General features: G+C 36.7%; 1 protein-coding gene across 8 annotated transcripts in view; it reads left to right on the forward strand.

Moving 5' to 3' along the window:
• Positions 1-26,533, forward strand: part of LOC754108 (guanine nucleotide exchange factor DBS) — a 103,482-nt gene that overhangs the window by 61,152 nt on the left and 15,797 nt on the right. For 6 of the 8 annotated variants that reach the window (XR_004063519.1, XM_030981814.1, XM_030981815.1 and 3 more), the window contains 7 exons: positions 1,578-1,697; positions 2,538-2,735; positions 5,561-5,752; positions 12,231-12,245; positions 14,352-14,618; positions 24,460-24,569; positions 25,169-25,291. Coding sequence is in view for 7 of the 8 variants with exons in the window: in XM_030981814.1 (XP_030837674.1) it covers positions 1,578-1,697; positions 2,538-2,735; positions 5,561-5,752; positions 12,231-12,245; positions 14,352-14,618; positions 24,460-24,569; positions 25,169-25,291 (1,025 nt within the window). In the remaining variant the exon portion in view is untranslated. The remainder of the gene's footprint in view (positions 1-1,577; positions 1,698-2,537; positions 2,736-5,560; positions 5,753-12,230; positions 12,246-14,351; positions 14,619-24,459; positions 24,570-25,168; positions 25,292-26,533) is intronic. The other 2 variants (XM_030981817.1, XM_030981820.1) reach the window with 2 other exon arrangements.

The raw sequence follows: 26,533 nt of genomic DNA on the forward strand, positions 1-26,533 counted from the left end.
CAAGAACCCTAAATGCTGCTGCCGCCTTAAGCCCCCCCCCCCCCCCCCCCAAAAAAAAAAAAAAAAAAAAAATACATGTACATATAATTCCTAGGGGGGAGGGGAGGAGGGGAGAGGAGGGGGGAGAAGGAGGGGGATTCACTCTATGCCCCTGTGTATTTTCAACTCTGTTTAGGACTGCATTGAAATCAACTAGGCATCCCTCTCCCCCGTCTACTCTCCCCCTCCTACAAAAAAATATATATATAATAATAATAATAATAATAATTTGTCTGGTTTATATATAATATATTATATATATATTTCAAAGAATACATTTATGTTCTAGAATTGGATTTTTTTGGGGGGTGGCCCTTTTAATTTATTTTTCATGCTGTCAAGCCCTCTAAGAAATACATACTTTACATCTATGAGCTTGTAACAATGAAAAGCTACATGTACCTGAAAGTGCCCCCTCTTTTATTCATTCTTGTGAATGCAAGATGGGAATTCGGGTTGCCACGGTTCTTCTTGCGTGTAATTAGACTCTTCCACCAGGCACCTGTGCAGAAATTAACCGTGCTGAAAGACGTCCTCAGCATTATACATGCTGTAGATGTAGAGAGTATAACTTAATGCGCCCTGTTTCATAAAACTTGCTATCAATAACAAATGCTAAATTTGTATGGCAAATTTGCTGTCAGCCAATCAAATGCCATGATTTCAGTAGCCTATAACACTTATTTGTAACTTTTATTGTTAACAAGTTCTATGAAACAGGGGCCTGGTACAAAGACAAGAGAATAATGAAAACACAGCTCTAGAATCAGTGTCATTTTTTTGTTGGGAGGGGGGGGGGGGACTTGGTTTTTTGTTTTTTAGGTCAGGAATACCTTTGGCGCCTGAGGGTGATTAAATTATCTAAACATTTCCCAAGTTGATGAAATATGAAATTTGCTCTAGTTCATTGATTGCTTGTATCTCTAGTTCGGAAATGTTTTCAGATTTCGAATTGGCAGAAAGTCAAGCAGAGCCAAGTCCTTTGGATCTCAAATAACATGACATTGGGTAATACAACTTAGTAGAATGGGATTAATAGCATCATTAATCTGGAGCAATTAGCTCGTCATTTTAAAGGGGGTGAAGCAAGACAAGACAATGTGTCTTTCCTGTAGCCTGACTCTGGGCAAATCAGGTATAATACGACTACGGACGACACAACCGCAGTATTCACTTGCGTGCAACATACATGAAACTGAAGCGTTAATCAAGTCCATTCATTTACGTGCAGTTGTCCAAAAGAAGTCGCATATGGCGTTAACCAGTATTTGCCACGCTGCGTACACCCCCTTTAATTACAATAATAATGAAATCTGTGGATATCTTATGAAGATTGCATACAGATATGATGGATATTCTCTCATTCATATTATTAACATTGGCACGTAACATGATTGCAACATATTTTATTCTAGCACAACACAAATTGTATCAAACTTGATTGTGTGTAGTCACCCTGCAATACTGTAGTATTATCCCTTTTCTGAACAAAATCATTCAACAGTACAGTGTTTCTTATGTGTTTTCTTTTTGAACAGGTATTATTACTGTTAGAAAATATCTCAGAGAAGATCAACCCAGAAAGCAGCATAGGCAATGCTGTGGAAGAATGCAACACATTCTTGGAAAGACATGCAGAATTAGAAGCAGAGAGCAAGGTAACTATAAATCTTTTTGTGTGATGACTGTCTATCATAATTGTTATCATTATTACTATTATTGTTATGATGATGACGATGATTGATAGTAGTAGTAGTATTAGAAGTAATATAGTAGCAGTAGTAGTAGTAGTAGTAGCAGTACTAGTAGAAGCAGTATAGTAGTAGAAGTAGTAGTAGTAGTAGTAGTCATTGCAGTAGTTGTAGTAGCAGTAGTAGTAGTAGCAGTATTAGTAGTAGCAATAGTACATGTAGTAGTAGCAGCAGGAATAGCAGTACTAGTAGAAGTAGTAGTAAAGAGTAGCAGTGGTAGTAGTAGCAGTAGTACATGTAGTAGTAGCAGTAGTAGTAATAGCAGTAGTAGTAACTGTAGTAGCAGTAGCAGTAGTAGTAGTAGTAGCAGCAGCAGTAGCAGCACCAGTAGTAGTAGTGGTTTTTTACCTGACTGCTAAGAAAGCATAGTAGCGGGAGTGGTAGTAGTAGCAATAGCAGTAGTAGCAGCATCAGCAACAGTATGATTGTTAATGTAAAATGTGCCGTAACGCTAGCAAAAGTATTCATAATATTAATCATAATACAGTGTAGCATATAGTAATGATATTTTATCTGTTCAGAGCCAGAGGAGCATTGATACTGTGTTAAATCGGTAGCCTAGCAGAGCCGGGGTAATATTGGAGCGCTTTGAGCACCTTGCAAGGTGGATATGTGCGCTATGTAAATATTAAATATTATTATTATTATTATTAAAACAGACAATTTACGTTAATATGTTATCTTTGTCTCTGTGTATGTCTTATTCATTGTCTGATTGTCTGTTTGTGTGTCTCTCCCGACCTGCAGGAGGCCTTAGACCGATCAGACAAGCTGACCCAGACGGGCGAGGACCTGATGAAGAACGACAAGTACCCCATGGAGGTGGCCATCGTCGAGCCCAAGTGCACCGAGCTGGTCAGCAGAACCTCCGACCTGCAGGACAGCCTCGCCAACCGACGCACCATGCTGGAGAGGTCTCTGGAACTGCACCAAAGGATACAAAAGGTGAGAGAGGCCGGTGAAGAAAGAAATGTTACTATTATCTATATAAAAGCCTTCTAAGTGGTACAATAAATTAGTGTATTCAATATCTTAGCACAGTACCCGGATACCAATATTGTTTTCGTATTGCTCAGTCATCCAGGAACTTCAACTATTGAAATCGATATCATATCGATATCACATGAAAAACAAAGCCATATTTACCAAGGTAACTCAAATTTGGTTATTTCGCTAGTCAGGCTAATATAGATAATAATAATGATATTGTATGGCTTTGTTTTCGAGTGATACAAGAATATATTGCTCTCGCTAAGACAATATTAGACTCATCTTTGACTCGTTCAAAATTGTCATAGCTCGAGCAATATATTTTTGTATCACACTCAAGGCCATCCAATATTATATAAATATTGCATTATCAGATTCCACTTCATACCTTTCATGAAATGAAAAATTATCATGATAATGATGTGATGATGATGATGATAATAACAATAATAATGATAATAGTAATAATGATAAAGAAATAATAAGAAGAAAAGGAGGAGGAGAAGGAGGAGTTATAATAATAATTGAGAATGCATATTGAGCACATAATACATGAACATGGCCTTCACATTATAAATAAATGCACATATATCTAAATCATTTGAAATCAAACATGGAGTATAAAAAGAACTGTTTAATTCAGGAGTATTACATTTTTTAAACAATTAAGATAGTTAGAACCCATTTTGCAGGAATCTAGAAGATTTACCATATAACCTGTTTACTGTTTGGAGATTAAAAAAGCGGAAGTTCAGACTTGTTCAGGATGTCATTGAATGAATTGTTCCGAAGCAAACGTCAAAATAATCTTGTGTGTTTTTCACCAAGTCAGACATTTGAACGAACATCATGAAAGGACACAATTCATTTCCTTCCATTTCTCGTTCGTCTCGAAAGGAAGAGAAAAGAAATGACAGGGGGAAGTTGATAGTGAAGGCAGTGACTGCGTAGGTCATAATAAAGGTCCAATATAATTTTTCCTGTATCATTGTAAAAATGACCTTGTGACCACCCATTTCTGTCTATTTCCTGTTTAGTCTGGGTACTCTCTCTCTCTCTCTCTCTCTCTCTTTCTCTCTCTGTCACCCCCTCCCCTTGTGTTTGTGTGTGTGTCTCTCTCTCCCTCTCTCTCATTCTCTTCTCTCTCTCTCTCTCTCTCTCTCTCTCTCTCTCTTTCTCTCTTCCTGTCAATCTTTTTATTTGTACCTCTTTTCTCTCCCTCTCACTTTCTGTCTATCCCTCTCTGTCTTTCTTTCTCTATCTCGCTATCCCTCTCTGCCCTCTCTTTTTTTTTTTGGTTCTCACGCTCTTTCACTCTTTTTCTCTCTCCTTCTCTTCATCTCTCTCTCTTTCTCTCTCTCTCTCTCTCTCTCTCTGTCTTCCTTTTTCTTCTCTGTTCTTCCTTTTCTTTTCTTAAACTCTCTCTTAAGTCTCTCTCTCTCTCTCTCTCTCTCTGTGCAAAAGTCAATTTGTTTTAATATTTCCAGTGCAATTTGTCATGGAGCAAATAGAGACCAAAAATGGGTAATTTTGCTTAACCATAGTTTTGCAGAAAGCAGTTCTCTCAATCGGTGCCAGGTGTTTTGTGCAAAAATGCTCATATGGCAAGCGAGCGACAGTGCAGATAGGCAGAGCGAGCAACCAAATTGGCAACAAATTATATTAATTACAACCCCAGTCATAACACCGGTACACGCACTTGTCTGAGGTAACGGAGAGAGGGTACGGAATTCATTAGGGGGAAGGAATTAGCACCTGTAGTTGGTATCCGTTTGCCCCCCTCCACTTTTATTTCCCGCGTTTGTACCCCTCCAAAGATTGACCTCGTTTGGGGCGGGTTGTACGCTGGCTCCTGGCTATCAATTAACTACAGGTGGCAGCAGTCAAGCAGAGGGGACTCATTAACGCTGTTGGCAACTTTGGAAGAAGAAGAATATAAAAAGTTAATAGAAGCCAGTGGCCAATGTTCATAAGAGTAAACTCTAAATATATCTTTCATCTATCTTTAAAAATTTGCTGAGCCTAAACTTTTTTTTGGGGGGGGGGTCAATATTTCTTTTTTTCCATAAGAAAATAGAAGAAAATTAGTCTAACTTCATAGGAAATAACATAAAAAATATGTAGAAAATAGCCCCCCAAATACTTTTGCATAGGACCTTTGTTGCACACAGTTTTCACTCATTTACATCTTTAAAAAATCAGACTAAAGTTAGTCCACTTTTAAATACATTCATGATCAATGCTGTATTTTATTATTACTCTTATCCAGCTTCATGAAACAACACAGTGAACATTGAAAATGTGTTTCCTTTCTTACATTTAACTTCATTAACAACTAGTGAAAGTACTAAATATAGTAAATAAGAAAAGGACGTTGTATGGGTGTGATTCATGTTGGCGGCATTTGGTTCAAATGAATATATTGGAAGTATATGCGATTTTACAATATTCAATGATATTTGTCGCGGTTAAAATCGAGTCTAAAATGATGAAATTGTAAATAATAAACTCTTTATGTTGTATAGCTCCCTTTCAAGACTGATATTACTTTAGCTCTCCTGTTTTTAACATGTACATGTGTGTTCCTCACCCTCTATCACCACATAGCAGAATCTTACTTCAGTTAATAACCCAAATTTTAATTTTGTTTTGGGAATGAATAACCGAGTCTTCGTTAAAATCCATTTCCTCTAGGGTAATACACAAAATTATCTGACCCCCTTCTCCCCACCTCTCTCTCCCTCTCTCACTCTCTCTGCCCCCTTCCCCGTCTGTGCCAGGCCGATGATTGGTGTAGCGATGGCATGAAGCTTCTGGCCTCGCAGGAAATGGATCAGTCCCAGTCCAAAGAGGGAGCCGAGAAGTACCTGCGCCAGATCGACGAGGAGCTGAGAAGGTTTCGGGAACTCAAGCTCAGCGACCCGCGAGAGTTCCGTCAGATGTTTGCGGATATACTCAGCGTCGAGGGGAAGGTAAGCGGGGAACTTTCTGAGATTTGTTTTCGTAGGATGATGCCTTTATTTTAATAACCGACTGTGATGTAAGCAAATGTGTGCTTGTAGTTAAGCAGCTATGGGACCTGCAGCTTTATATCCTAACCAAGGTACTTGGTTATTGAGGATTAATGCCATGCCAAAGGATACTAGCGGGGAACTTTCTGAGATTTTCTTTCATAGGATGATGCCTTTATTTAGCCGACTGTGATGAAAGCAAATGTATGCTTGTCAATAAGCAGCTAGGGGACCTGCAGCTTTATGTCCTAATCATGGGACATGGTAATTGAGGATTATGCCATGCCAAAGGATACTAGCACATTGACTTTGTTTCAAGGTCATATCTGCTCACTACCACTGAGCCATCGCACGTCAATTGTGTTAGTAACTTTGTATTTCCTTTCACATTACAACACCTATCCACTCATTAGCTTATTACAGTTGTCTGCATTTTTGTATGAACTTGTCACTTTTCTTTGACCTTAGTTGTGTATCCAAACTGATCACTATTAAACTCTTCTCAAATGTAGTTTTAACATAAGTCTTCCAATGGAAGAATATTCACTTTTAACTTGACCATTCTCTTGTGAATTTGTCTCAGTTTAAACAAGAGGAAACTTGATAGGATATCAAGATTTTTTTCTAAATCATTTTCAATGTTTTGTGCAGTCTTCCAATCATTCCAATGCTCAATTTTGTTGCCTAGTTTACCCTTCAACAATACGTGACCCGACCTGCATTTGTGTGATTGCACCTATTTTTCAACTTTTGTGTGATTTCTTTCCTCAATCCTATAGAATGAAGTTTAATGAATTTAATAGCTACATGTATAGGAAACATTTATATCAAGATTGTCGTGCACTTTCTGTTCCTCTATTTTCAAGTTGTTCTGTGTCTTCCAATTTTTGTTTTTTTCTTTGCCTTGTATGTTCATGTTCTTGTTTGCATTTCAATATTACATTTAATTAATGTCAAATTGCTTTATATGTTTCACCCTTTATACACTTGAATTGTAATCAGTAAATATATGGTATCGCCTGCTAAGAGCGAGAAGGGGATTGACACTGTCTTAAAGCCCACCGCACTAGTTCGGCCACAAGAGATTAGACCTCCCTGCAAGGTTGCTGACAGGTGGATATCTCATCAAATCAGCTCTCAATTTAACATAAGAAAAAGGGGATCATGGGAGACCAATGGTCACCGATTAGGCTTTGTTTGCTATATAGAGGGCGCAAGGGTTTATAAGCGCCTCTGTGGAATCAGCACTGCCAAGGCCTGTCATCCCAATGATCCCCCTTCGGACTGTTGAAGGAGTTCGCTTATGAACTTTCTGAACCTTTGACCACTCTCTTCAATCTTTGCCTCAGTCAGGGTTGCTTCCCTGACATATGGAAACACGCATCTATCAGTGCTATTCCCAAAACTAATCCTGTCACCAGCTATGATCAGCTCCGGCCAATCTCCATAACACCCACGTTAGCGCGTATCTTTGAAGGTTTCCTCGCGGACTGGATCATGAGCAGCATCCGCCCGTTTGTTGACAACCGCCAGTTTGGTAATCTTCGTGGATCGTCAGTTACGCACTACTTGGTCAGCCTGCTCGACACCATCCACAGAGGGCTTGACAAGGGTGGCACTCTCGCTAACCTCTGCGTTGTGGATTTTTCTGAGGCTTTTGATCATGTCAACCACACCATTGTTATGAACAAGTTGATCGACTTAGGTGTTGATCACTCTATCATCCCTACTATCTGCAGCTTCCTTTCCAACAGAGCGCAGACCGTCCGCTACCATGGGAAATCCTCTCAACAACAAGCCATCACCTGTGGGGTACCCCAAGGTACTCGCCTCGGACCAGTCCTGTTTCTGGTCCTTATCAACGATGCAGCTCTTGAAAGTGATAACCGATGGAAATATGTGGATGACTTGACAATCGTGGAGGTCTTGAAGAAAACGCATCCATCTGAATTGCAGTCGCATCTAGACTCGTTGATCCAATGGTGCAAAGACAACGACGTTGTCCCGAATGCTGCTAAGTGTAAAGCTATGCAGATTTCATTTCTTCGCCAGCCCCCGCCACCCATCGTTCTTGACATCAACTCTACCACACTGGAAGCTGTCTCATCCCTTAAGCTCCTAGGGGTCTTCCTTCAGGATGATCTCAAATGGGATGGGCAGGTCAGTCGTTTGATCTCCAACGCTTCCAGAAGACTTTATCTCTTGACTAAGCTTCGGAGGAATGGTGTTACCACCAAGGATCTTGCTACTATCTACATGTTGTACATCAGGCCAGTGCTAGAATTTGCAGCACCTGTTTGGACATCAGGGATCACAAACAACCACTCTGTAAGCATCGAGCGAGTTCAGAGGAGAGCTCTTAGGATTATTACCTACCCTGACTCTAGAACTTATGATGAACTGCAATCTCATCTTGGTGTCTCCTCTCTTAAAGAGAGACGCACATCCCTTTCTCTAAGATTTGCAGAATCACTTCTCCAATCTAAGGTTCATCGACATCTCCTGCCTGAGAGCAGAGTTAATGACTGTAGCCGCATTCTGCGAAATGCACTTGATTTGTCCTTGCCTAAGATGAGAACTACGAGGTACCGAACTTCCCCCATCCCATCTTTCACTCGATCTTTGAATAATAATAAATAGAGGCTTAGGTAATTATCAGTATAATGTATGTCATGTATTTCAGCAATAATATAATTATGTGCAATATTAATTGTCATGATGATTGGCACAGCAGGTTCTTCCATTCATTCATATTTTGATGTTGCATGTACTTTTATCCTTCCTCTCACTCTCTCATCCCTTTTCTCTATCTGAACTTGCCACTTTTCAAATTTCCTTTTCTTCTTCAGTTCTGATCTTTCCTCTCTATTTCTATTTCACTCCCACCCCCTCTCTCTCAGCTCTGTCTCTCTGTCTCTCTCTCTCTCTCTCTCTCTCTCTCTCTCTTTGCTCTCTCTGTCTCTTCCTCCTTATCCCTTTGTCTCTCCTTCCTCCCCTCTGTTTCTCTCTCCCACTTTCTGTCCCTCCCTCCTCCTCTCCACCTCTTTTCTCTTATGATGTTTTACAGTACAACATTCTATAATTATATTTCTATAATTATATGTTATTTTTACTGTGACCAATAACACCTAAGGGATTCCATTTTTTTGTTGTAAATAATGATAAATTGAGGCTTAGGTAATTATCAGTATGTTTTATATGTCATGTATTTCAGCAATATAATTATGTGCAATATTAACTGCCATGATGATTGGCAAAGCGGGTTCTTCCATTCATTCGTATTTTGATATTGCATGTACTTTTATCTTCCTCTCACTCCCTCATTCCTTTTTTCTATTCGAACTTGCTTCTTTTCAAATTTCCTTTTCTCTTCTTCAGTTCTGGTCTTTCCTCTTTATTCTTTATTTCACTCCCATTCCCTCTCTCTCAGCTCTATGTCTGTCTCTCTCTCTCTCTCTCTGCCTCTTCCTCTTACTCCCTTCATCTCTTCTTCCTCCTCTCTGTTTCTCTCTCTCACTTTCTGTCTCTCCCTCCTCTTCTCCACCTCATTCTCTTCTGATGATGTTTTACAGTACAACATTCTTTAATTATCTGCTATTCTTACTGTAACCAATAATACCTAAGGAATTCCATTGTTCTCATGTGCAATATGTTTATACATTATACTGTACTCATATCACGCTTGTGATTAGCACACTGCCAAGACTCCGATTGTAATACTATTTAATACTTTTTAATACTTTTTAATATTCAATATTCAATATTCAATACTCAATACTTAATTACAATTTTTCCAATGTTACAGTTAATTGAATTCAAGTATCTGTATACATTTTATTTGTTTATATGTCAACATTTATTCATTTTTGCCAGCAATATTTCATATCTTGTATTTTTTTTTTAAATCTTTTTTTGTTGTTTTTTTTTTTTGTTACTACTTTAATGTTTTTAACTTAAAAATGTATTCATTGTTATATATTTGTCCTCATTTACTATGTTATCTTTATGTTTTTGAATGTTTTTTATATTGATGTAAACTTGCATTTTTAGTCTTCGGACTTGTTGACAAGTAATGAATAAAACCTTATTTGAACTTGAACTTGAACTTGAGCAAGTAGCTATAAATAGTGCAGTGGGGCTTTAAAGCATATGAGTTAATGCCCTTCTGGCTCCAAACAGCCAACGTTTCATAATCTGTCAGAAAGTAAAGATTATTTCTTTAAGCCTGAGGTCCTATTAGCCAAATCTACTGGAAACAAATTACTAGCGGGTTTCAAAACAATAATTTGAAATTGATATTTTAATTTAGTGACTTTTTTATACAAATAAAACTGTCAAGAAGTCAGAAAACCTTAGATAAAATACAAAATTTATCATAAACTGGAATCACCAAACAAATATGATTAATTGCATAAAATCCTGTAGCTCTTTTATCAGTCTGTTGTAATAATTTGCAAGTGCTTTTTGTTCTATCTCCTATGATTTTCATCTTATATTTTTGTATTGGATTTTCTATTCTTTATCTATGCTTGTTCCATAGAGATTATTTGTAAGTGAATAGTCAGCTAAAATTCTGGATGTATGTTCAAGGTTCCTTTTGTTTTTTCGGTGATGGGTTGCAAAAATGCTAGAAAATTCATTGATTTTTGCACTCATATATAGGCTTATATTTATAAACCCAAGAACCTTAAAATTGTATGCTTTATCCAATTACAGAATTTGTTCTTCATATCATTTTGAAACTAAAATGAATTTATATTTCCTGATTTACAAATACATGTACTTCAAGAAAATACACCATGAATCGTTAGTTTCATTATAAGTTTGATTGAATATTAAAAGGAAGTGGGTTTATGAATATTATGTAATTTACATTTAGGCAGGTTTGAGAAGTTTTGCACCAATTGCATGCTGGGTAATTGCACAAAATGCTAAGTCTTAGTTTAAAAATATGGGAAGGGAGCATCATTTTGGATATGTACAAAAAGCGATAAATATCAGCATGCATTATTTATTCACATCATTTTAGGACTCAAATAAAGGATATTTTGAAAAGAATTACTACGAGTGTATGATAACAAAAGTGTTTCTGTCAAATGGATCGATTTGATAATTTAGTTTGTTCAATAATTGAACACTACAGGTGTCTAATTTTCATATTGCACACAACATAAGAGTATTCTAATGCACAGACATGCTTCTGTACAGCTTGTCAACACCATAGACAAGTAGTGTGTGCAAGATTGCAACTTCTCAGGTGTCAACACTATTTATATATGCTGTATCATGCTAGGGCCGGCAACTATAAATAACTTTTGATGACACTTTTGACTCATATGCCAAGATCTTGTCCAGGAAATCAAAGCAGAAAATAAATTTGTAGTCCACAATCTCGGCCTTCTTCAACAATCATAGGCTTCATACCTTAAATTCATCAATTACTTAATATCCTGAATAAAAATTGCCAGGGGGACTCTAAAATCTAAATCAATTTCATTTGCTATGGATGTTTTGGATTAGCGTATGACTTTTTGACCATCCAGAGTTTGTGTTAGGCTAATACGATGAGCTGGGCTCATACGATGAGCTGGGCTAAGGTGGGCTAACTGGCAAATTTTTTGTTTAAAAAGAAGATGCATACACTATACTGTAGATTTCAGGTCTGATACCATTGTGTGAGAAACGCAATCTATTGATAGTTTCCTTGTAGCAAGTCCACAGATTTTTATACCGTTTTTACACGTTCAACATGTTTTTGTTGCATTATATACATGTATATGTGTATGCATTATCATGTCACCATGCTACGTTGTATTTTTTTATATGTATATCTGATGTAATATTGTTCTTTGTCTATATCTTTCCCCTCCCGAATAACCTGGATTCCATGGGACATTACCTTCTATTTCTTTCTCATTTTCTTTTCTTCTTTGCTTTCCTTCTTTCTTTTCATGAATGCACACTTTCGGAATCATTACTTTCTCAATTTGGATCTCTGTCTTTCTCTTTTCCCATATTCCTTTCTTAAATTTCGTATTTTCTATTTCTATCTTATTCATTTTTCCTTTTTTTGTTTTGTTGGTTGTCTTTGTTTCTCAAAATTTCCAATCCATCTTTCTATCATTCCTCTCCCTCCATTCATCCTTCTTCCTGATCTATTTCTCTGCCTCTCTCTGTCTCTCTATCTCTCTCTTTCTATCTCTCTCTCTCTCTCTCTTTATATATTTTTTTGTTTGTGTGTGTGCTACCTATCTCACTCTTGATTCTCCATTTGTTCATCTGTTTGGTATTGTCTTTCTTTTTTACTGTCTCTACATTCCATCTCTATGTCTATAAATCTCACTATCTTTCCACCCTTTTCTCTTTGTCCCCCCCCCCCCCCCACCATCAACTCCTTCCTTCCTTCCTTCAATCCAATCGCTCCTTTTTGTCATCCAAGTTTGAGCAGCAAAAGGTAACTAGCGGGTATATGTACAGCACCTTGCTCTTTGCATAATTTATGTTGATTTGATGCTGAGCCCCTCCCACAAAATACATTATTCACGAGGGCATGAGCTCATGCATGAAACTTTGCACCCTTTTTATAGTTGATTTGATTTTCTCTTCTTTTTTAGTTTGTTTTAAGCTCCACTTTACTTTTTGTCACCCTCTTTGCTTTTTGTTATCCTCTGTCATCTATCTGTAGCTTTACATATTGTAATCAAGCTTGTTGTTTTATTTTATTAGTTTTTAGTTTGCTGATATCTCTAACATTGATTTTCATTTTATTGAACGAGAGGGACAGAGAAAAAAATATAAGAGGAGAAAAGAAGAAAAATGAAACAGAAAGGGTATTAAGAAAAAAGAAAAGGAAGAAGAAAAAGTTTGAAGGAAGAACAAGAAGAATGTAGTTTTAGTAGGAGCAGGAGAAGAAGAGAAAGAAGGGGAAGAGAGAAAGAAGCTCAAATAATTGATAAGAAACAAATTGATGAAAGCAGTTATAGTTTTAATACCAACCACATGTGTGTCGTTTGATTTTCTTTAAGTATTTTGTTATATTGTCAATGCTTTAAATAAATTTCAGATTAATTGTGGACACAATTTAACAACACACTAATGTACAGCATACATGTAGTATTTTTATTTTTCTAATGATTTTTTTCGGGGGGGGGGGAGGGGGGGTAAATGTAAATGGTTTTAATTTTGAAGTGTATATTTCTTTTCTCTAACCTTATATGTTGATCCTTGACTATGAATTCTTATTCTGTTTTCCTCAATTTTTCATTTTGCAATTTTCATTTATACATTTGCATTTATGACATTTCATTCATTTTTGTTTCCAGCATGTTATATCAATGAGTATAATTGACTGCATATGTAATTATCTTCTTCTCCATTTGATTATTTCATTGCATTTTACTTTTATTTTCCCCTTCATATTCTTGTTCAGACTTTAGGTGTGATTTGCATTTTGAATGATTTCCATTTTCATTTGCATGTTGCTATGCTTCCAACTTGATTTTGATTTGTTAATAGATAAAATAGATAAATGTAGATGTCCAAAATGGTGGATACATTTTTACGCTCTTAGATGGTCATTCATTAGTATTTTGAGATTAACATTTTTAGTTTGTTTTGATTTGATTTGATTTTGAATTGTATACATGTCAGTAAAAGATCTGAGCAAATTCAAATATTTTGTCTGTCCAGTGTTCCATATCACTAAGCATTATTACTTTGTGAACATATATTAACATTTTTTTTTGGGTCATTTTAGTTTCTATTTGGTCAGGGGGGTGTTTCATAAAGCTGTTCGTAAAGTTACGCATGACTTTACGAACGACTTGTATATGAAAATATGGGATGCTCAATCATTCTTGATTATTATTTATAAGTTGAACTGTGCAGATGTAGATTAACATTCTTATTATAACAAAACATTTGTAATGCAAAGTATATTTTTTGCCATAATTTAATTGAGGTTATTGGAAATATCAGAAAAAATTTTGGGCATCCTATCTGGCTCTTCATATACAAGTCGTTCGTAAAGTCATGCGTAGCTTTATGAACTCTTTATGAAACACCCCCTGGTCTAGGCTCTTGTTCGGCTATTTAAAAATAAACACTTCTACTTAAATCTTACTTAGACATGGTCAGTAACATATGGGACCTAAAATTGTAGTTAAACTAATTGCTAGTGTAGAAATTTGTAGAGATACATATACAATATGTTCTAGACAGTATCAATGATGAACGAACATGTAGCATTATGGTAGATAACCAGTTACTGTTAGGCATGTACATGTCTTTTACAAAGTGTTTTTGAACCTTTTTTTTTTAATAGTCAGAAATACTGAACAGAAAATTACCCTGTGGCATACTTATTATGAGAATAATATTACATTTTACATCCATTAACTGTGAACAGCTATTGTGTTACTTTTATTTCAAGTCAAGAATGGGATAGTTTCTGTTAGGACCAAACAAAAATAGAAAAATAAATTGTAATTTGTACATTTAGTGTTTTTTTAAATATTAATCATTTCCTTTGAATGTTTCTGCCCCATTCTCTCATATATAGAACCTGGTTCGAGAAGCTGTTACAAAGATGGAGGATGTCAGGTCGCTTTTCCAGAAGCGCCGGGAAGGCTTGAAGAACATCATCGCCAAGTTTGAGAGGCCGATTGTCAAGATGGCCCCCGTGGCCCCCCTCCAGCACTCGCCCCACTCCTCCACGTCAACCACGCCCCACAGCTCGCCCTCCGGAGGCAGGCTGGGTGTCCCCCACAACGGCACTTCCGCCCCCGTCTCGCCCAGGCAGAAGCATAAAAAGGGCAAAGGGCAACGGGTAAGATATACCAATAATGCAATGATTTTCGATACTCACTTCCTTCATATATTCTGTTTGGAGCCAGCAAGGGCATTAACACTGTGTTAAAGTGTACATGTTGTATATATTAAAGATGTTCTTGCGTGGGTATATAGTCGTTTGTGAAGTAGACAACTTGGCGATCACTCCTGATCGCTACATAACACTGATCCAACGGGTATTATGCTCCCGTGCGTACGTTCGTGTGCTGCCCTCTATATACCCACGCTTGAGCAACTTTAAAGTTGACACCCACATGGCTCAAAGTATGCAATACCATCAACAAATTCATGATATTGTAAAGAAAAGTTTGGAATGTTAAGACTTCATTCCCATTTAAAGATATGTAAGTGACAAAAAAATGTCACCATTTAGGTTATTTTCTACTGCAAAATTTTGTCTTTTAAGCGCCAGCTTGACGTCATTTTGATTCCAAGCAGACTATTTCTTGGTTTCGGTCGATCAAGAAAAGGTTTTCTGTTCGGAGCCAGATGAACATTAATTCATATACATGTACTTTAACACTCAGATAATGCCTTTCTGTCGCTAAACAGACAATATTTTCAATGTGGCATTGCAACCGTTGTTTATATTTTTCTCCTAACTTTTATGCAAGAAGGCAAATATATAGCATTCATGTAACTCAATTGCATGCTTAGAAGACATGATATAACCTTACTAACCCTATTAAAAAAGGCCGCTTCAAAGGCTCGTTTGAAACATTAACATACATCTCAGTTCAGAGAGAAAGAGACAGAGAGAGAGGGAGGGAGGGAGGGGGTTGGACAGAGAGAGAGAGAGAGCAAAATAGAGGTATGTAAATTAATTAAACACATTATTTCCCTGTCTTTTCTCATTTAAAAATGCAGCAAATGTTGTTCATAGAATGTTTGCTTGTTAGAATTTTAAAAAATACAATTACCCTAGTTAAAATTCAAATAGAACCATTTATAATTTTCAAACTACCTTACATGTATCATTATTATTAGTTGGATAATTTGTTTTATTTTAGTGATTTTAGTTTCTTCTTATTTGATTTTGACTGTCTATTCTTTTATTATTTTGATTCTTTCGTTACAATTAGCTTCACCCATGGACTGACTACCAGCCTGTATTTTTCACTGATGTTAGTCAGGTCTGCTTGTTCAAATTCAAACTTGCAACAAAATAAGGAACGAATAAATAAATAAATCATTTTGGAGACATTTTCTATCTCTCTGTTCTTATTTTTCTTGGTTTTTTTCTCTTAAATCTTTTTTCAAGATATAAGCCAAGTATAGTTGAGTTATAAACTAGGAAATTTGAGACAATATTGCTTTTTTATTATTAATGACAGCCATTTTTGGCAGTAAGAAAATTATCGAGAATCTGGACTACTCCAACATTTAACAAATTTGTTCTTAAATAATATATCTTCGATTCACGTTACTGATTTTCACAAGATATTCTAAGTTTGATGCATAACATTTTATCATCTGTTTGAACTTGAAGCCAGAAGGATGTTAACTCTGAGTTAAAGTATATGAGTTAACACCCTTCTGGCTCCAAACAGACGATATACTGATAAGGCCGGAAAGGCAAAATTTTGTGTTGAAAAATATAAGATAACACACTTCTTGCTCGCAGTTGGCAATGTTATACATTTAAGACTAACAGTTTCTGACATTTTCCAAATTATACTTGGCTTATTGTGTTTCTTTTTTCTATTTGCATGTGGGGAAATGCAGGATCATTTTTTGAATTTTTTTTCTGCAGAAAATGCATCTCTCTTAAGTTATTTAGCAAAGCAGGATTTTGAAGTTGGAAAACTTTCGGGAAGTGCAAGGAAATTATTTTCTTTTACTCTTCAGAAAGTGCATCTCTAGAAATTTGAATGATATTTTGCTTTTCATTTTTGTAGTGTTCACAAAGTTGAAGTTGGAAACTTTTGGGAAGCGTAGGATAATTCTTTTTCTTTTTTTCTGCCGCAAATGCATCATTTGAAATTCGACCAGAACAGAATTTGAATGATATTTTGCTTTTCATTTTGTAGTGTACACAAAAGTTGAAGTTGGAAACTTTTGGGAATTGTAAGCTTATTCTTTTCCTTTTTTTCTGTCGCAAATGCATCATTTGAAATTTGACTAGAACAGAATTTGAATGATATTGAGCTTTTCATTTTGTAGTGTTCACAAAAGTTGAAGTTGGAAACTTATGGGTGTAGCTACATATATTTTTTTTTTTCTTTCAGCTGCTTTGGTATAGTAATGGTGAATTGTGTGGCAGTTCATATAGTTTTACTTGCATTCGCTAAAGGAAAAGCCAGTGCTGTAAAGATAATTGCTTCTAGGGTTCATGATACTGATATTGGTGTTTTCAAGATATTGATATTGGGTGACATTTTCAAACATTGTCAGAGAAATGCACATTTTCGTCTTGGTTTACCAACTAAGTGCATTCTTTCATAAACAGTTTTAATATTAAATACTACATTTTTTGGAGAAGTAAACAACCAACAGGTGATTTATAATTTTGGGATAGATGATTTCTCCTTTTTCTTCAACTCTTGATTGTCTTTATCTCAGTTTTTAGATTTTTATTCTTTTATTTTTTTTATTTCAAGTTTAAGAAATCATTGGTATAAAATCATCAGAACAACTACATTCTTCAATAATTCCATCCATGCTTTCATTCGTTTGACATTCGGGAATGATTGAATTATTTTTCATTTCATGCTCAATTTGGTATCAGTTTTCGACAACTTTCATCACCCAGATTTCAGCTTCTTTGTATCTATCTGACTCACCGTCACTGTAGGGTTTAGCCACTTTATAAATAGACTGATACACAGCAAGGTGGAGGTATAGCTAGAGAGAGTTGAATGATGGTATGAGAGAGACAGAGGGGATGTGATTCAGTGAGAGAGAGAGAGAGAGAGAGAGAGAGAGAGAGAGAGAGGGGGGTAGAGAGAGAGAGAGGGAGAGAGAGAAAGAAGGGGAGAGAGAGGTGAAGAGGGAGTAGAATGAGAGAGAGAGAGAGAGAGAGAAGGGGAGGAGGGAGAGAGAGAGAGAGACATGCTGTTCTCACACAGGCATATAGGGAGATGTAATAATCACTAAAGGAAGAAAAGGCATAAATTGAGATAAATGGAGTTGAGAAAGAGAGAGAGAGAGATTTACATTTTAAAAAAGAGAAGAGTCAAAGAAAGGAAGAAAGAGAGGTGGATGAAATAAGAGGGATAGAATGTCGGATTAGAAAGATAAGTGAGAAGAGAAAAATACATTGATGTAAATAGAGAGAGAAAGACAGGCAGACAGACAGACAGACAGAGAATTAAGGAGACTAGGACAATAATCCCAAGAAGTAGATATATGTAGTAACAAAGAGAAATGAAGCTCGAGAAAGTGAAGAAGGGACAAATAATGACAAAACAAATTGAAAGAGAGAGAATTAGAGACGGAGAAAGTGCAAGCAAAGATAGAGAAAGAGAGAAAAGAGGAGAAAGAGCAAGAAGATATAGAGAAAGGGAGAAGAGACGGAGAAAGAAACAGAGACAGAAAAAGAGACAGAGAAAGAGAGAGAAAAGAGACATAAAAGAGAGACAAGTGATAGAGAAAGAGAAGAGACACAGAAAGAGAGAGAGAAGAGATTCGAAAAGGCACAGCAAAGAGACATAAAAAGAGAAATACAGAGAGAAGAGACGAGAGAAAGAGACAGAGAGAACAAGTGATAAACAGTGAGGCAGATAATTAGAGTAGGAAGCTGATTCAGTGTTGTCAGGAACAGGGCATGCATGTGTCCAGGTATATCTTCACTGCCAATCACATTAACCCTCAGACTCTTGCCCAAACTAAAGCCCTCCCAAGACACCCATTCCACAGTTTGAGGTTTGGCTCAATAACTTTTTATTCCAAACCCTCATAAATATACCAGATGCATGAATAAAAACAGGAAAAAACATTTCTGCAAATTCTGCCTTTTTTTTTGTTGCAAGATCATATTATTGTGCTTGATGCCAGGATTTTAAAAGTGAAGTAACCTTTCAAATTCTTAGATTGGCAACATGTTGAGAGGGTCAAAATCATTTTTTTCTGTCAAAATTAGAAATTTCTCAACTTCTTGATAAAGTTTTTCCCAATTGTAAATTGTTTCAGAGACCTTGCATTTATTAGAACAATGTAGCCATAAGAGAAAAAGATGTTTGTTGCCAATTTGATATTCTTAAATTGACAACACTTTGAGAGATTCAAAATCATTGTTTTTTGCTTTCAAATTTGGACATTTCTCTCTTTTTTTGACAAAGACTTTACCCAATTGTAAAAAATTTTCAGAGACCTTAACATTTTATTAGCACAATGTAGCGATAAGAGAAAAATGTAATTGTTGCAAATTTGATGAGCAACGTGTGGTGCAGTTTAGTCCTTAACATAAAAATAAATCCTGTCCTGAGTGGATAGCTGTGCTTGAGGCTTATTGCTGAACAGTCCTGGCATTTAATAAGTTAAGTAGAATGAGTCGCTCTACTGCTTTGCTCGTGATCCTTGCTAGTGTCTTCCGCCTAGATGATTGTTAGGGTTGTCATCGTCATAGTTGGACAAAGGGCAGTAGGATTTTGACCACAAAGCTTTAGAAGCTCCCGGAAAATCAGAGATGATTATACACTGCCTTTCTTAAGGGCAACTGTTTAACTATTCTTTTTGCCCCCCCCCCCCCCCCTCCTCTATTCCCATTCCCTCCTCCAAAAGAAGTGCTCATTTAGTGATTTAATTATGAAAGGAAATGTTCACTTGTTTTTAGTAATGACTTTTGTAATAAATTACAAGCATCATAGTCACCCTCTCACCTGGCTAACTTCATTGTGCGGTCGGGTGGTCGCGTTACACGACCTTTCATGAGACAAAAGCGGAAGATGACGCGACCTTTCGTAGAATTGTCATAGGGCTATCACAAAGTGTGGGGTAAATTGGACCAGACCGTTTGTAGATGAGAGGGGTTTATTTCACAAACATTACCCCCAGAATCTCGTAAATAAAGGGGTATGTTTTCACAAAAGGTTGGGTAACGCGTTGATTCTAGGTAAGCCCTCTCTCCCATCATCATTCCTTTCCATAAAACAATCAAAACAATCTGAATAAGAATTAGTTGTGAAAGGAATGTAAACTTGTTTTATTAAATTAATATTGTATTGATTGTAATGTACATCATGTGTTTAGAGAAAAGTGCTGACAATGGTTTTAAAGTTGAGCTTTTAATTGAATGTAGTGAATTTTGAACAACAGTGTAAGAGAAAAAGTAATAATGGATATATACATGAGGTAGTATGAACATCCTCCTTATTGTTTCATTCAAAATCTTCCTTTTGAATTTTACTTTATTTTATGTTCTTTTTTATTACAATATCATTTGCAATGAAATAAAATGAACCAATGAACCTATTCTCGATCCGAAAAAGAAAAGAAAAGAAAATCAAGATGTTCTTCATAATGGATTGGATTTAATCATTATGTCTCTCCATTTCATTTCAGTTTGGCTCAATTACTGCTGCATTTGATTAACTTCTAAGATGTGGTTATTAATTATAATCCTCAATAATGGGAAACAACTCTTTTTTATTCCTTATTCTTGCTATTGAAGAAATTTGAAAAGGGCCACCGGCTTTCGCGTCCCGACGTGACCTGCGGCCGAAACTGATCAAATTACGGCAAAATCTGTGATAGTCATCATGGGGTATTAGCGGATTTTGACAAGTTTTCTTTTCACCCCTCTGCTTCGTTAGCAAACCCTCTCGAGTCCATCTCAAGCACCAAATCCACTTTAATATCTTGCTTCCTCGCTGTCAAATCCATGGAAGGAAAAACGGTGGAGATGGCAAGACAAGTTCTGTCTGGGAATAACTCGCCATGTTGCTTTGTTTTGTTTTTGAGGGTCTCTTGTTTCGTACGTGAGCATTGGCAATCAATCAATTATGAGCTAGCGAAGGAGCAGGGTGTGAGTCATAACTATGTATTAGTGGGACTAAGTAGTTACAAATTCAAGTATGGGGTAATTATTGTATCATATTACAGCGCAGTGTAAGCATTTTTTTCTCCTTGTATTGTTTATCATTCCTGTTAAACTCTATGATATATTCCTCAGAAACCTTTGGGTTTTTCAACAGAAAATATGGCACTGTTTAGATGCTATTAGTTATCATCACCGTCATCATCACATCACTTTGTTGCTAGAACAACTCTTCTGTTTGGATCCAGAAGGGCTTTAACTGAATATCATTTCACACAGAATTAATTCCCTTTCAACTCCAACAAGTAAAGTACCTTTTATAGATAACTATAGGTAGTGGTAGAAGTAATGTCTGTTGTAACATTATGGTGTCTACTCTTCTTTAAAATGTAGTTGATGTTACCACTTTTACTTAAAATAATGCTTCTAATTTGTATAACTATGTTTTCCACGTTTTAAAGACCAGTGCTAAATTTAAAAGCGATGCACTATAGAAAGATAGATTCACTTCTGATACAACACTCCATATAAACTCCCAGAAATGTTGAGAATTGATCGCAGTTTCAAAGAATTAATGCAAGACTAGAGTATTCTCTATCCAGATTTCATGGGTGCCTCAGCATAATACTCCGGTCTTCATTTCATCAAAGGTGTATGGTTAATGTTTAGGTTGCATTTGGCTTTTAAGTTAGGCTTAGGGTAAGGGTTAGGTACAGTGTCTGGTCAAGGGTTGAAGTTAGGAATTGGTTAGCGTTGTAACGATTTTCACTGGAGCATTTATCTTAATTGCAAACATTTTGTTTTGTATCAATCAACGTTAAATTTGATCATCCTTCTCATCTCTTCTCTCTGTTAATGAATGTTTGTGTTTGCAACCATCTGCTCAGAGCCAGAAGGGTGTTAACTCCAGAACTTTAATTCAGAGATACATATCCTCTTGACTGTATAAGTTTGCGGCAAGCTTGTAAGAGCTTTATATTGCGCTCATGCAAGGTTGCAGGGCATGTCTTTTTGGCATGCAAGCTTGCAGCAAGTTTGTTGTAAGATTGCGAGCAAGTTTTGCAAGCATAAATTTGTAATGCAGGCTTATTAAGATTGCTGCAAGCTTAAGTTTCTGTAAGGACAATGCGCTTCTGCCTCCATCAAAGCAGATACAAAGTCCTTTAAACCTCATCCGCTAGATATCTCGGAAAGACGCTCCTCTGGAGTCTTGCAAGGAAATGTTTCCAAACTGTTGCATGACTAAACCCAGCCTGCCCAGGGTTGGTTAACCTCAACCTTAGGAATAAGAAGTGAAGGCTTTCTTTAGCATTGTTTTCATTAATAAGAGTGACAGGGGAATGATAAAGAGCAGGGTTGAATGCAGCGAGTTGCCCCCCTCCCCCTTCCCCCTACCTTGCGACAGCCACCACCTGTTGCCCTGACTGCATTGTTTACTGTGAATAATGGGAGATTGTTGCGAGAAATGTACTCCCACGACAACTTGACTGCAACTTTGTTCATTGTGATGGGAGACAGAAAGGGGTAAAAGAGGTAAAAGTTGCGATGAATGAAATTCCCTTATGCCTCCCAGCAGACAATGCAATTACACTGCATTCGCCCCTCTCGTGTTTACTATCTTTCCTTCTCTCTGTCTGTATCCCCTGTCTGTCTCTGTCTCTCTTTCCTTTCTTTCTCATCTCATCTCCTGTCTACTCTCTCTTGCTCTCTCTCCATCTCTCTCTCTCTCTCTCTCTCTCCATCTCTCTATCTCTCTCTTCCTCTCTCTCTCTCTCTCTCCCTCTCTCTCTCTCCATCTCTCTCTCTCTTTCTCCCCCTCTCTCTCCCCCTCTGTTCCACTCTTTCTTTGTTGTAGTTTGTGCATTAATCATGAGATCGCCCATTTGTTTAAAGTAAACTTTTGTCAAGTAAACTCAAAGTTTGGAAACCATGAGTGCGTCCGCATGATCTTTAACTACAAGAAAACCGCAAAGTTTAAAACCACAATCTAAACTTGAAGTTTAAGGACACTCTTGTGAGTCTGGTTATTATTAAAAGTCTGTTTACTACTGTGATATATTATCTCTCCCTGACTGTTATCAATAGAGGGCTCCAGACAGCAACAATCAGATTTAATGTCCTGCGAGAGAAAAGATACACGTACCCAAATCCAAGGGGTTGGGGCGAGGAGGGGTAAAGGCGGAAAAGGGTTTGAAAGACGATGTGAGGTCTATCCTGTATAAAAAAAACTATCAAGGTTTATTGACTGAGTGAGTCAGAAAGTAATGCTAGACATGAATGATAACAGGACACAGGGATGGTCATCGAAGTCCTTGGTGTGGACACTTCATATGATGAGCAAAATTGTGTCAAGAAAAACATTTAAAGGATCACAGAAATTAGATAATAATTTCTTGTACAAAACAATGACCAAAACATTATTTGCTACATTAGATGCCTCAGGGTTAGTTAGTCCCTGGAAGTTCTCTAGACTGTCTGCATGCGCTACATTTGCCGGAAGGCTGTTCCATTCTGGGATAGAACGTTGGGCAAATGCAGACTTGTCTATGTCGCTTTTGGCTTGGTGCATCTGGAAGGTGATGTTATGGTGCTTCCGTGTTCTTGATTTGTTAAAAGAAAACAATGCTTTCAAGGAAATGGCAGAGAGACCATAGACTTTCTTGTCCACCTTAATGAGAGTTGACCTTTGTTTTCATCATGAGCAGAAAAGAGTAAACACTATTCATATTATTTACTATCCAAGGAGTAGATAAGGCTCAAACAAGTATACCCTAGAGTTTTTGTTTGTTGGTTTGTATGTTGTTGTTTTTTTTAGTAAATTGGTTTTAGTTTGGGGAATTTTCTAGATGCAATTGCTCAGCTACAACCATTTGGCGTAAACATGTAGTGGTTTCTTAGCATCATTTTTGCTTATCCATTGTCATAATTCTTGTACAAAAAAAAACTCTTATCATTTTTCCTTCTCTTTACCGTACCTGCATGCTATAAAATTGGTGGGGGCAAGGAGTTCATGAATTTCACCTTTTAGAATAGTTTTCATGATGAATTTTGCTGAGTGAGATGGATGTGGTGTGAAATAGCAATATCTGCAAACAACTTAATTAACAAAATTGTGCTGCATACTTTGGGAAAAGCAACATGGAAATTCATGCACATGCGCATGCGTGGAATAGCAAGTTAGAATATTGTAGAACGGTACCTTTTCACAAAGCCTTTTTTCAATGATAAATGACAAAAATCAGTGACAAATCCGCTGATAACCAATCAGAAGCAAGGATTTCAGTAGCTTATAACGAAAAGTGTAATTTGTCACTGATGACAAGTTTTGTGAAATGGGGCCCTGATTTTTCTATAAATTAATGTATCATCCGTAGACGACCAGAAGGGCGTTAACGCTATATAAAAAAAAAATGTATATACATGTATGAGTTAACACCCTTCTGGCTCTTCACAGGCAATTTATAGAAGGACATTATACAAACACAAATTGGCAACTCTGTGACGTATCTTACGAGGTCCCCTCCCATTTGCCTGTACTAAAAACTTCAAAAATTATATTTTCCCTTAGGAAAATGATCAATCAAATATTCACCGTAAACGTAGTTATAGAAGGTCATGTACTAGATTAAGTACCATATTTATTTGTCATATTTAGATCCAACTTACTTATTTCTAAAATTAATTAATTCTCTGTTATTCATTCAAGATAGCATGACTTTGATAATTGTCTGTTTTCCCTCTTTTTCTCTTACGATCATCTTCATTCTCTAGCTGTTATTCTTTTAAAATACCATGATTCTAATCTCTGTTTTCCCTCTTTTTCTCTTGTGATCGTCTTCAGTTGGACCGTAAGATCGAGATCATCCGCGATGACTCACAGCCCATGAGTTTCAGCAGTGACGGGGAATTCCAGGATGAAGTGGATTGCAACTCTCTCAGTTATAAGCGCAGGTATAATTACGTGACGGTTAAAAGCCCTTGTTTTATTAATGAAACTGATTTTTTTTTTTTAATTTGCCATAGGTTAGGTTGAACCATTAATTATACAGTTGTAAAATTCATTGAAAATAAATCTATTTTTAAGGATGTTGTCTTGGCTAGTAAAGACTCAACAACCTGAAAATGAGCAAATCAATGAACAAATCTTTTTCAAACTGATTGGCCCTGTAAGTAATTAAACATTATAAAGTTAGGGGTTAGTAGTAACTGAGCATTTCTTTTTTACACTTTTTCAGTTTCATTTATATAAAAAAAATCTTAATGAGATCAGATAATTAGATTTAAATATTATAAAAACTGAATAGTTCTGTGCTATGTTGAAGTTTAAGAGTAATGGTTACAATTTTTTCTCACTCTTTTGATTCAAGCATAATTAATTATGTATATATCCAAGTCGATAAATGTATAAATTATACATATATGTTCACATAATTGCATGGATATTATTAAACCTATAATCAATGCACTGATTTGGAATATTTAAAAGTTGTTAATCCTTTCCTTGCACCTCACCGCCATCTTGTTTCCTCTGTATCCTGTTTTGTGTGAAGAATCCTCATGAAAATGGGTGTGTGTCCCAAGTCCTACGCTCACCAAGACAACGGTTTCCATCACTTCGTAATGGAGAAGAACCACTCCAACTCCTTTAGATCCCTTGCTCAGTATAAGCTGAGGTCAGTCTGCCTCCCTCTGTGCTCGACTGCATGCAGGCTTGCCTGCTTGACTGTATGCTCAGTTCTGTACACGACTGTGTGCACGTACGACTGCATGCCTATCTGTTGCCAGTCTGCCTTGCTGCTGACTGTTTGGCCTGTGTTTGCATGTCATTCATTTCATTAACCCATGGCCCACACAAACCAATTAAGTGGTCCATGTATAAAGCCTACCGGTACTGTATATGGGAATGAAAGAATTCAGGAGTCATCGGGTTAGCGACATTCTGTAGGAATTTTCAAGTTTGAAAACCAATGGCCCACACAAACCAAAGTGTTCAATGTATTAAGCTTATGAGAATACAAGAATTCAGAAGTCATTGGGGCAGAGACATTTTCTAGGAAGTTTCAAGTTTGAAAACCTAGGGCCCACACCAACAAATTGGTCTGTATATTAAGCCTTTGGGAATGAAAGAATTTAGTAGTCATTGAGTTAGAGACATTCTGTTGGAAGTTTGGTGTGTATTTGCATCTTACAAGTATACACATGCATGATAGAATTGCCAATTAATGCATGTACAAATCTTGCGCGCAACAAAACTCACGTCCCACCTGTAATTTGCTGCGAGAGCTCAAAACAATGTGAGTCATAGTTCATATGTGAAGTTTATGAATATTTTTCCTCACAAAGCAATTCTAATGAAGTCGGGGGAAGGTCGGCCATCACGGACATTCTAAGACCTGTCAGTTGTGAAAGAGAATTCCATGAACATTATTGGGTAAATTGCCAGATAGGGTATCAAATTTCCCATATGATTCCATGACGATGTATCTTTAACTCATTCTGGACAGGATTTTGTAAAGGTCTAAATTGGTCGGCTGTTGTTCTTCAAATTGGTAACAGAGTGATTTCAACCTTTTGATGCATTTTTCAATGAAAACTAATAGATTTTTTTTTTAACAGATACAGAACAGCATGAACAGCATACATGTATGCTTGAAAGTGGCTCGAATGGCCTGTTATTTTTTTTTATTTCTTTGCTAGTTCTTTTTTTAAAGTCTTGAGCACTATGAAATTTAAATGGAATCCATTTCTACACAATGTACATCCATTTGTGCATGTAGGTGTACATGTATGTCACTGATATGATATTGTGCATACATGTACAGTACAAGAAGCATGATTATAGAGCACACATCGATAAAAAAGTTTCACATCAAATTGAGACGTGTAGTGATTCACCTGACCTATAAACTGTAGAG

The sequence above is a fragment of the Strongylocentrotus purpuratus genome, unplaced genomic scaffold (genome assembly GCF_000002235.5).
Source record: "Strongylocentrotus purpuratus isolate Spur 01 unplaced genomic scaffold, Spur_5.0 spur5_scaffold_12, whole genome shotgun sequence".
NCBI classification, from domain to species: Eukaryota; Metazoa; Echinodermata; class Echinoidea; order Camarodonta; family Strongylocentrotidae; genus Strongylocentrotus; species Strongylocentrotus purpuratus.